Consider the following 12,364-nt stretch of genomic DNA (forward strand, 5'->3'; position numbering starts at 1 on the left):
TATTTACTCCTTTCACTTTAGTATATAAAACACACTATTATTTATTTATTTATTTCTGTTTAACTCACTGAGCTCCCCCCCCCGTCACTGAGAGGGGAAAAAGATTATAATATGCCATTGAAAAATATAAATTGAATTCTATCTCGTAATAAATATTATTTTTAATACTGCTCCACTTTTTTTACTACTAATCTATAACTATTGTGAAATTCCAATTTATTTGTATTTTAAAATACTTTAATGAGCACTGTACATCTAATTAGATATTAATTCTGCATTTTAAATTTTGACACGAAAATTGAACTTGAAGAAAACTGGAAGTGGTAAGAAATTTTATGCTAGCAACAAAAGAAAAATAGTTTGTATAATGTTATAAATACTTTATGAAATACGAAAATAGTATTAATTCTGAATTCTAATTAAATAAAAGCTAAAAACGGGATAAAAACAGAAAAATTCTATTTTTAATTTTTTTTAATATAATATTTTCCATTTTTTGAATGATATATTTATAATAAAATGCATAGAACATCTGAATATACAGATTTGAATGAATGGATCTTGCAAAAGTGAACTTTCATAAATTAAAGACAGTCATCTATATTAATAGAAAACAATTTAAAGAGAAGCAATTATAGTCTGTAATAGCAATTATAGGCTGTAAGATAAATTATTCCGTAAATATCTTTTATAAAAGAAGTATAGAATGATATGAAATTAATTATCCACAAATGCTTCGTACGAAAATTATACATAAAAGAAACTGAATCATGGATATAAATTTATTACATTAAAATAAAATGTTAAAACTTTAATATGAGATCTGAAAAAATTCTAAAGCTCTTTACTGATATAATATATCACCATATGCTTTGACAAAGATTCTAGCATGGAATCAGATTTTCTTAATATTCCATAATCATCCACATTTAACACTTTCAATATTAAAAAAATTGTTTTGACAAAAACTTTTTATGAGTAGTATTTTATTTAAAAACGCTGAAAAACAACTAATGTAAATGGAAAGTGTATATAACACATTCTAAACAAAAGTATTTTATAAATAAAAACAACAAACTATATTAACTAACCAAAAAGTAAAACAGCGTCTTCTTCAGAAATACCGTCGTTAACTAAATGTTGTTTTAATTCTACTTAATTCAAAATATTAAGTGGCAAATATTTAATATTCTCCTGAAAAAAATTAAACGTAAAATAAAAGCGTAGACATAATCTATTTCGCAGAACAAAACAATTTTATTGTTTAATGGTTATTGCAATTACATAAATTTTCAGGCTTGTGTACTCAAAATAGGCTTATAAACCTTCGTCAAGTAGAAGAGGACAGATAGCACAATAGGAGAGAGAATAAACTTGTAAACAATTTTATTTAGATTCACATTTATCACATATTAATCACATTTTCGTATGCATAAAACATAATATTTACTGACGGTTTTAAAAATTAAAATGTTACGTAAATCCTTTGCTAATATTGTCGGTTTAGTACATAAAACTTTTAAATAATTATCGAATTGTTGAAAATTTCTGATGTGCCTACATAAAGTTATTTTTACACAATAAAAAATTATTTGCAATTTTCATAATATTCGATGCTTTCCTGCTTTCACTCCCTGGAAAAATTTCTACTTTGCTTTTGGATTTTGTTTCATGTGTTTTGTTGAATAAAATTTCAGATCCTAAAAGAATAAAGCTACGCAAGAATAAAATCTATCCTATAAATTCATTCTATTCTAATCTATTCTTACAAATCCATCCTATTCTGAGTAAGTTTGATTAACTTGCGCAGGTGCTCTTTTCAATTTTCAGAATCTATTTGGATTTCATTAATCCGTTTTGTTGTAAACAAATATCACGAAGGAAAAAAATATCGCAAAATAGATTGAGCTGTTCAAAACGTTGGCAGTAATTGAAAGTATAGAAGTACTGACACAACTAAAAAGTAAGTTAACATTTTTAATGTTTAAATATTTGAATCACCTGTTTCCATTCACCATCCATGTGTCTTTTTAGCATGTACTGCACCATGTATTTAAATTAAGTATGCACGAATAAGCTTCAACCAGAAAATGTTTTTACATTTAAAAGAAAACGTAAGGTAACTTGCAATACTGATTGTCAAATGATTAAACAAATTCGACCCTTTTTGGTAAATGTTAAATTTGATTTATTGTAAGCTGAATTGTGAAAAATTTAATAAAAACTCAAAGCAATAAAAATGGAGCTTTTGCATACGTTAAGTTAACTATTTTATCTCCTAGGGATACTCATTTATAAGACAATTTTCACCCATGCTTTGTGCCGTTCAAAGAATAATTGTTGAGGGGAAACCTAACCCTATGCAAAATCTCTAAACAAATGTGTGTAACGCTTAATACTAACTGAAAACCAGAATTTCAAAACTAATTTTTGCAATGACGGTGCAAACAATTTTTGCATAATCTTATAATTTTAATATTTACACATTTTATAATTTTAACACTTAATTACCCGGATTATTCATAATTCTAAATCAAAAATTTGCACTAATTTTTAAAATTTTAACCAAATATATAAAGCTTAAATACGTTTTTTGTCACTTTGTTAAAAATAAGACAGATGAAATATTCCTTTTGAATTTTTAAACTAATTCTTTAACAGTTGAAATTTTACGAAAGCAAATTAAATCCCTGCCAATTAATATCTATTCGAGATAAAGCATTAAATAAAAGCTTTAGTAGCTATTTTAGTAGCTATTAAAGATTTTAGTAGCTATTTTCGAATAATTTGTAATTAAGAGTGTAATATTTAGAATGAATTTTCTGCAAAATATTTCTTAAACTAGTTTCATAATCTGGTAAATTTTATGCTAGACTATAGTTTTACCTAATATTTCTCTTGTTTTAATAAATTGTTATTTTATTATTATTTTTTTTATTATTATTTTTTCCCTCAGTTGTTTGTTATTTTTTAATTTATTTTTTCTTCTCCTTTTTTTCATATGTCTGTAATTTTCCTTTGCTTTATCTTCATTTTGAACTTATTTTATGAGTTCTATTTACTTGCAGCTTACGCGCAATAAATGAGTTTGAATGAAAGTTTTTCTTAATTTTCTTCTTGTTTTTTTGCATTTATTTATTTTGCTGTATATATATATGTGTTGCCGGCAAAGTATGAAATCCAGCATTGTATAGAATGACTAGGCATTGTATAGAATGACTAGGCATTGTATAGAATGCCTAAAATTAGCCGGCAAAGTATGAAATGATTTATATTTCACACATTTCCTAGGCATTCTGTAGATAGCCAAATGAGAAACCGGCAAAGTATAAAATACATCTCCTATTCGTTTCAAATGTCACTTGGCAAGGCTCGTGACTTTTAATGCGTGGCTCCTAACTTTTGACTAATAACAAAAATTATTTTTTTATTGTGCAGCATGGAAATGGAGGAATTTAATGAAATTTACATGGAAAAATTTAATGAAATGTAATTCAAAATGTCATTCAAGCCTGCAATGTTGCAACAAGTAGGTTAATTTCATATTTTTTGTATGAAAATTTTGTTTCCCTTAATAAGGAAGGCTTCAATTTTGTTTTGCATGACTTTTCAATTTTCTTTCCACATTTTGAATAAATGTTTTTCATTGGCACTCTCAGTATTTTTTAAGAATAAAATTTTTTTTTTGAGAAATGCTTGTTACTGTGAATGAGCAAAATCGGTAGTTTTACATTTATTCGATATTTTAATACTTACTGATGATAGATTAAAAGAAACATCAGTGTAGGGTATACCGGGCAAATGTATACCAAGCAGTGGCACTTGACCTTAAAAAAAATCAGTGTAAGGTATACCGGGCAAGTGAATACCGGGCATTGGCACTTGACCTTACAAAAAGCATCAGTGTAAGGTAAACCGGGAAAAGGCACTGAACTAGAACTAGTATGACAGGACCCTTGGTAAATGTCCGAAATATATGCTAAGTCCAGTTAAGCGCCATTGCCCGTTATACATTCGCTCGGTATGCCTTACACTGATGTTTTTTTTAAGGTCAAGTGCCATTGCCCGGTATACATTTGCCCGGTATACCTTACACTGATGGTTTTTTAAGGTTAAGTGCTACTGCCCGGTATACATTTGCCCGGTATACCCTACACTGATGTTTTTTTAAGGTCAAGGGTCACTGCCCGGTATACATTTGCCCGATACTCCAAACACTGATGTTTCGTTTAATCTATCATCAGTAAGTATTGAAATATCGAATAAATGTAATTATATCCTCGAATAAATTAATATCAAATTGGATGTAATAAATATTTCGGACATTCACCATAGCGACTATGTGATTGTCAACATTCACCGGTAAAAGTCAACAACCACCGATTTCGCTCATTCACAGTAACATGCACATCATTTACATAATAACCTCATCAGGACGTTTATTTCATACTTTGCCAAAATAGCATCCGGCATTGTAAAGAATGCCTAGGCAAAGTATGTAATACTTCTCACATTTCACACTTTGCCTAAAAACGTCAGGCATTCTATACAATGCTGGCGTCTCATACTTTGCCGGTAACATATTATATATATATATATATATATATTAAAAGATAGGTAATTCCTATCATAATAAAAAATAAAGAGGTTTGATTTAATGCAGATCTTAAGTTAACATAAATTTATGCTTTGGAAAAGTAGGAAATTTAGGGAGCATAAACATTTATAGATTAATGCCGAAGGAAAAAAAAAAAACTTTTTTGTGTTGCGAAGAAAACTGGCGGAGACTCTGAAAATTAATTTAAACCACAACTACTTCATTCTTTAAGATTAATAGGGATCCTTTACTTTTTCTTGAAACTAGAAATAATTAGAGTCGCTTGACTAATTAGCTGAAACAAATATGTTCAAAAATTTTCTCGTGCGAACGAAAAGTGTTTAATTAATGTTACTTTTTTGTAATAATAACGCAAAAATAAAGTTATAATCAGTTATTAAAATTGTACTGGTGGCACAGAGACTCCGATTCTAATGAAATGAGAGAAAAAACTTCAAAATTTACAAATGGAACTTAGAGCTCTCCTTCTAAAAAAAGTAGTTCAAAATTTCCCCATCAGGTAGTGAAAGCAAATAAAAAAGAATTTTTCATTAATTTACACACTAGTGTGCGCAATTATGCACATTGACTGGGTGCAATATCAATAATTAGCATAAAATTTTAGCTGTACAGAGCTTTCTACTAACAAAAGTTTGAATTATTATTATGAATTTTTTTTGAGGGAATTTTTTTTTAACCCCATGATCTGTACAACAAATGTTTAAATTTTTATTTGAATCCATTTTAAGGAGCTGGAGCGTATGGAAACTTTTTAAAACCTCCAGTTAAATTCCCAAATTTTTCNTATCGGAAAGCATTAAGTACTTTATGTTCAAGAAATTTAGCCTCAAAAAAGTGCAAAAAAATGTTGGCAAAAGCCCCAGAAAAGGAATTACCTTGTGGAATTCCAATAATTTGTTTATAAAAATCTAAACCATTAAAAAGAACATTCTCAAAAAGATTAAACTTGCATAAATCTAACCAGTTAAACCTATCAATTTTTTCATCAAATAAATACTTGTCATAAATACCTTCACAAATCTCAATAATTTTTTCATGTGGTATGCTGGTATACAAATTTTCAAAATCAAAAGTGTTAATGCTGGAAATATCATTACTTTTAATAAAATCCAAAACTTCAACATTACTTTCAATAATAATATTTTTCTCTTTTTTAATTTTAAGCAAAATAATTTTTAAAAAACAAAAAAACCTTTTACTAATATCAGAATTATAACTATTAGTACCACATGCTATAAACCTAAATTTAATCGGATTTTTATGAAATTTAACTATTGGAAATAAATATGGAAATGTAATCCTATTTAATTTAAATTTTAATTTTTTACTAAATGCAATAATTCTTTTTTCAATAACTTTTTTATCTTCTTTTAACTTTAAATAGGTATTATTTGCATTATATTCCCCAATAATCAATTTTTTAAAAAAATATTTACACATAATACAGAAATTATTTGAAGCTTTATCTACAACAGTAACAATGAATTTATCCTTAAGATTTTTAATTTTTCTAGATAAATCATAATCAATAAAAGTACCTTTAGGAAATGAACTAAAACTGGTATTAAATAAATTAAATTTAACCCTTTCAATAATTTTAGCTTTCCACTCAGAAAAACCTTCAACAGGCCAATGATATTTTCTGGAAATTTTTGCAATAAAAAAATCTAGATCTTTTTTAATGGATAAAATAAAATCTTCTTTTTTCATCTTAACTCTGGTTCTAAATTTTGAACCCTTACTAAAAATGTTAATTAGATCCTGATCACCCACAATTTCCAAATTTCCGGTAATAACATGTCCATAATCATTATCAATAAATTTTGAAAAACCCTCCTCATTACAAGAGTGTGTGCGGCATTGGTCCTCGTTAAACTGTGCTACCGTAAAGTGCTCGACTTCGCGTGCTGGTCGTTGGGCTAGCGAAGCAGGGGTGCCATCCCCTCTGCTGAGGATCAAAATTGTGATGGCATGTCTTCGGATCATCCTCAGGGATGTTTCCCAGACCATCGCCAATAGCCCATTGTGCAGCTCTAGTGCGACGTAAATGAACTACAACAACATCTTTATTATCTTTATTATTACGCTATCTATTCTTCTACTTACAATAGTTTATAAGCCGCTTGCTGTTTTGAACACACAAGCCTATGTATGCAAATAAATTATCTGTTGGAAAATTTTTAAATTGTAGCTTGGGACATTAATAGAACGTGAATTTCAATACTTGTTTTTATCCGAGACTCAGTATGTTATAAACAAAATGTTCAAGTTGAAATCTGTATAGGCTGAAAGTCTTTTCCTTGTCTCTGATGAGGAAGTTTGAAGAATGGGGTACAAGCTTAGGCTCTGTCTACGTCGTTTGAACGGGTATTAACATATCAGTTAAAAATAGATCCTTAGAAAACGAGGCTCGGTGCTTGGCCAAGATTGAGTTGCGCATGCAGGGCTCTCGTGTCTGTGGTACTTCGGTACTTTTTTATTTGCGTCACACTATATCCGCAAAATGGGCTATCGGCAACTGTCTGGGAAACATCACCTAGGATGATCCGAATACAGCATACATACGTCACACCCCGTTTTACCGGGGCGACAGATTGATACACCATCCATCTGCAGATCGTAATTTTGACCTGAATCAGAGAAGATCAATCTCCAATCCAGCACCCTTAGAGGTATTGAGTTGTTATAGAAGCTTGGTGAATTTTGTGACTCCGACAGATTTAGCATGCACCTGTCACTATTTTGAACACGGGGAGTCTTCTTCCTGTGGGGATCGAACTCACAATCTCTCGATTCAACGCCCTACCAACCAAGATATTCCAGCCACGCCGTGGCTTTTGGGCATACACAATTGTTTTGGGCCGTGGAAAAATAACCCGTACATGTTGGACCCTTTCTAGTTCAATTCTGTATGTGATGGGGCTGTGGTTGCCCAATGGTTAGAAAATCGTAATTCTGTCCGGAAGTCTCGCGGTTCAATCATTATCTGCGCTAAGACTCAGCTTTTAGATGCTATATACGTGCTTGTAAAGTCAGTCAGTGGAATCAAAGATTCTGTGCTGTGTTGCTTAGCAGTACCACGAGTTCAAGGATCTGAAGAAATTTCCATTCTCTTCAGATCTATGTCTAAATCAAGTAAGTGGTCAAACAAATGAGATGCTCTCTGAAGAAGATCAAAGTTGTGACGGTATTTGTCTTTGGATCATCTTCCGGATTGTTTTTCAAATCATTGTCAATAGCCTATTGTGCAACTTTAGTGCAACATAAATAAAGTACTCACCTACCCCTTATGTGTTTTTTATGTTAGCTCTATTTTAATGAAGTGCCTATATGATATACGCTTGTAAGCGTTCGTCAAAATAATTAATTTGATAGCTAGCAAAAAAAGTTGCATTTATCTTATTTAGCGTTTTTCTGCTATTCCTCAGCAAGTGTTGAGTTTTTGCAGAGGCTTTCGGGCACGAACCTGCTGTATTTTCGGTTTCGAACTTATCATATTGAGCAGACCAACATCTTCAAGAAACTAAAATATCTGGCTGTAAAATTTCTATACAAATATTTGTAAACTAAGAGCGTTATCTTTTCAAAACAATATTTTTAAAAGATAGATCATTAGCAGTAATTTTAGAAAGAAGTATATTTTAAAAAAAAAGAAAGAGGTGAGTTTTCGAATGCTCTTTTTTTTAAAAACAAATTTCAACCAAGTTTTTGTTTTTGTTTTGTGAGGACGCTAGTCACCTTATTCATACCTTACATATCTTATTTTTTTTTCTCATTCTCATGTCAATTTTTGTTAGAAGTTGTTCAGTTTGTTATTCTTTTTTTATATAGTTTAATCTTTAGCACAAGATGTACGATTACAACATTACAAGAGAAAACTCATATCCAACTCCACTTGCAAATACAACTCTTTTACCTCTTATGTTCATGTCTTTGGCAACTCAAAAGAATGCACCGACAGTCCTTCAAACACCATCATCTCTGCATTCTGCTTACGACTTCATCATTGGTAAGAAAATTTTAAAATTATTTTTGCAGTGAACAATCACAATTGTTTACTAAAAAGTGATTTGATAACTTTCACTAGCCTTAAGAGTCCCTCTCACTCGATGCGCTAAATTCACGGATGCTAGTGCGAATCTGACTGGAGAGTTTTCATGTTTCCTAAATTTTTCGCTCATGGTGAGATCAGCCCCTTACACTATTGGAGTACAGGAAATAGACTGTGAATTCTCTTACCTATGTTTTAAAATTAATCTGGAATTCTTGACCTAGTGAGCAACGCAGCTCTAAATTCTGTGGTAGCGGTTAAGGTAGAAAGTCTTTAAATAGCACGTCACACAGGGGACTGATCGTAAGAGCACGCTTCTTTGTAGAACACCGAAGTCAAGCATCAGTGGCTGCGGACAGGTTTGGCTATGAAAGGCAAGCCATGACTACATTGTCAAAGATAATTTAACAATCTGATATCATTTTCGATTTCTTATGAACATGCGTATTGATTTAAAAAGGTTTCCGTAACGTGGTCAAATAAATGGTGTACAAAATAAAAGTTTAAATTAAAACTGTTGATTGCTGTTTTCCTCTTTTAGTAGGTGCAGGATCGGCGGGATCTACAGTGGCAGCTCGTTTATCCGAACTACCGTGCTGTAATGTGCTTTTACTAGAAGCAGGAAATGTAGGACCATTGTTAAATGATATACCTGGATATGCAAGAAATTACTATTTCGATGACATTAATTGGATGTACAAAACTACACCACAAGAAAACACAGCTCGGTTGCACGTAGATAGAGTAAGTAAGGGTTTTGTTTCTGTAACTTAAAAGTTTAGTGGAAGAACATTCAAGGTGTCTCAAAATTATTGCCACAAGTTTTAGTGTAGATATGGTAGATCATAAAGATTGAAAACTGTATAAAAAGCCATGAAAAGTGAAAAAGGAACAACAATGAAATCAGTAACAGAGGCATAAATCTTATAGAAGTCAGGAGAATGATCAATTGTAATCCTTATTTGGACATCATGAGTACAAATGATGTAAAAGATTAATACAGTTCAGAATTTTACAACAGATGCATGCTCAATTATATGAAATACATGCTGAATACCAAAGGAGCGTCCCGCAGTGGACCCGTCGTAAAGACTCTGTTCAAGCATCACAGGCTGCGGTCAGTAAGCAGGTGGGTGGCCACTTTGATCAGTCTGCTTAGGGACCGAAGCTGCGAGGCATCGGTCCTATTTAAACTTTTCTACCGTAAAGTGCTCAACTTAGCGCACAGGTCGCAATGGTCGCGTGCAGGACTCTCTGCAGAGGATCGAAATTGCGATGGCATGTCTTCGGATCATCCTCAAAGATGTTTCCCAGACAGTCGCCAATAGCCCGTTGAGCAGCTCTAGTGCGACGCAAATGAACTACTGAACAGAACAGATCCTAAAACTGAAAAAAATTGGAGTAAAATTTGGAAACTGATAGTTGGAAACTTGCTGTTTTCCCTTTCCAATTTAATATTCCTATAGTTCCCACGTAGAGATTCTCTAACAGAAATATTTCTTTTAAATAATTGGAAAAGGGTAAAAGAGCGTTTTTTAAATATCCACTTAGAAATTTTACTTCCAGTTTTTCAGTTTTTGAGAGGAGGCTGGAAGGAAGTGGTGTAGAAGTAGCGTGTAAAAGGTATGTTTCTCAGTGGTTGAAAAGCTTTTACGGGTAAATCCTTTAAAGATACGACGTTTACTTTATATACATATATGCTAACTTATGAGATTTAAACCAAAAAAGAACAAACATCATAAGTTATAGAAGGACATCACGAAAATACACCCACGCTTACGGAGGGAAGGATTTGAACCCGATACTTGCACGCTTCAAAGCGTTAGGAGAAAGGACTATAACCCTCGGTGAAAGTGCTGACAGATTCCAGCGGCTCTACAAACAATATTAAAAGTATATTGGGAATATTTTCTGCTCATTTGAATGACAGTATATTAATTTTGTTTATTTTTGTCTCTATTTTAAGAAACCATTCTCTGAGTTTTACGAACTTAACCTCGTAATAATTCATTATTGTCTTACACACAAAAAAGAAATTTTTTTTTGTATCCTTTAAAGAGTGTAAATTGGCCCAGTGGAAAAGGTCTTGGTGGCTCAAGTCTTTTAAACGCCATGCTGTATATTAGAGGAAATAAGAAGAACTACGATGATTGGGCGGAGGACGGAGCAAAAGGATGGAGTTACGAGGAAGTACTTCCGTATTTTCTGAAGCTTGAAGATGAGCGGGATTCTCGATATTACGAACCTGGTATCACTCAATTTATTTAATTGCTTTGCAAGAAATAAATGAAAAAATTAAATAAACAAAAACAAAATTAAATATATAAAAGCAGAAAAATAACATTAATAATTTTAATTTTGCTATGAATTGTGTGAACTTCATTCTTTAAGATTCTTAAACGATTTTGACTTATTTAGAAATAGTTTCTCATCTTTAGAATAGCCTGACTGCTTTCACTCCGACGAGATAATATGTTTAACATGACATTGTGAGAATTGCTTTCCTAATTCGGAACAACTTCGTCTGTTATAGGCACTGCAGTATTGCTTATTAAAACTGTAAAAAAATAAGTATTATGTAAAAGATGTAAAAATAATTCATTATTTATAATCTGTGAAAATAAATCATAATTTAACACATGTAAAAATAATTATTTAAAAAAAATGAATATTGAAAAATTGTAAAAAAATAAATATATTTTTAGCTGAATTAAAAGGTGCTAAAAAATTCATACAAAATTACTTAGATCGTATGAATTTCATTTATAAATCGAATGAAAGAGCCGTGATAGCTCAGTCGTATAGTTTGCTGAGCTTTCATAGTGGATGGCTGAGATTAATCTCCTGTGGCGGCTTGAAGTATGCCGTTTACTGAGTTATGGAATCTTAACCCTCGATGCTCCTTCGGTCACAATGAGATGTTGCAAAAATATTTTACTTTAAATCGAATGAAATCAATACAAAGTTAGCCGTATTAATACTTTATAAGTTATTGGGACTGAATGTTTAAAAATTTGATTATTTATAAAATCAAACATCGCTTTACGAGTTAATATAGTTACGAGATATCCACGCATAAATGGGTAGTATAATATACATACACAGGGTGATTCTAAAAAGATGGGTAAAATTTTAGGAAGTGATAGTACACCCCCAAGCAAACAATTTTTATCAAAAAATGCATGGTCGAAAACAAAACGCAAAACCGCTAGAGGGCGTCAAATTTTATGTTCTTAAGGCAAAAACACACAAAGAACGATGGTTGGTTGGTTGGTTGGTTGGTTGGTGTCGTATCCTCTGTAGAATCATATTTCATGGTGTGCTTGAATAGTTTTTGTTATTTCTATGGCATTAAAAGAATACAAATCCTCTTCTGTGGGGTAGTTTAAGAGGTGAAGGCCTGCAGCGACTGCAGGGCAGTTAAAAACATGATATGGTGTCAGTTCCACATTAAGACAGTTGCCACAGTTTTGATATTTTCTAGTCTTATCTGTAGAAATTTTCATGTTTTTATGATGTTTTGTTCTTAGTCTGATGAGAGTAGTGGCTGTCTTCCTATCGATGTCAAGATTAGTTATTTGATCGTGGGCTTTGATTTTTAAAGGGGTGAATAGTCTTGACTTTGCAAAAGCATTTGCATCTGCCAACGTGGTTGGGATTGTATTTTGATTGAGATCTCTGGCATTTTTAGCCAA

The 12,364-nt window shown here is 31.6% G+C and overlaps 1 protein-coding gene across 5 annotated transcripts in view; it reads left to right on the forward strand.

Moving 5' to 3' along the window:
• The first annotated feature begins 1,807 nt into the window (after positions 1–1,807).
• The window catches only part of LOC107441010 (glucose dehydrogenase [FAD, quinone]-like), a 35,275-nt gene continuing 24,718 nt past the window's right edge, over positions 1,808–12,364 (forward strand). For 2 of the 5 annotated variants that reach the window (XR_011636645.1, XM_071180128.1), the window contains exons 1-4: positions 3,485–3,529; positions 8,462–8,627; positions 9,211–9,413; positions 10,728–10,917. Coding sequence is in view for 4 of the 5 variants with exons in the window: in XM_071180128.1 (XP_071036229.1) it covers positions 3,500–3,529; positions 8,462–8,627; positions 9,211–9,413; positions 10,728–10,917 (589 nt within the window). In the remaining variant the exon portion in view is untranslated. Of the gene's footprint in view, positions 1,964–3,438; positions 3,530–8,449; positions 8,628–9,210; positions 9,414–10,727; positions 10,918–12,364 lie in introns of those variants that run through there. The other 3 variants (XM_043039167.2, XM_043039166.2, XM_043039168.2) reach the window with 3 other exon arrangements.

Source organism: Parasteatoda tepidariorum, chromosome 4, assembly GCF_043381705.1.
Source record: "Parasteatoda tepidariorum isolate YZ-2023 chromosome 4, CAS_Ptep_4.0, whole genome shotgun sequence".
Classification (NCBI taxonomy): domain Eukaryota; kingdom Metazoa; phylum Arthropoda; class Arachnida; order Araneae; family Theridiidae; genus Parasteatoda; species Parasteatoda tepidariorum.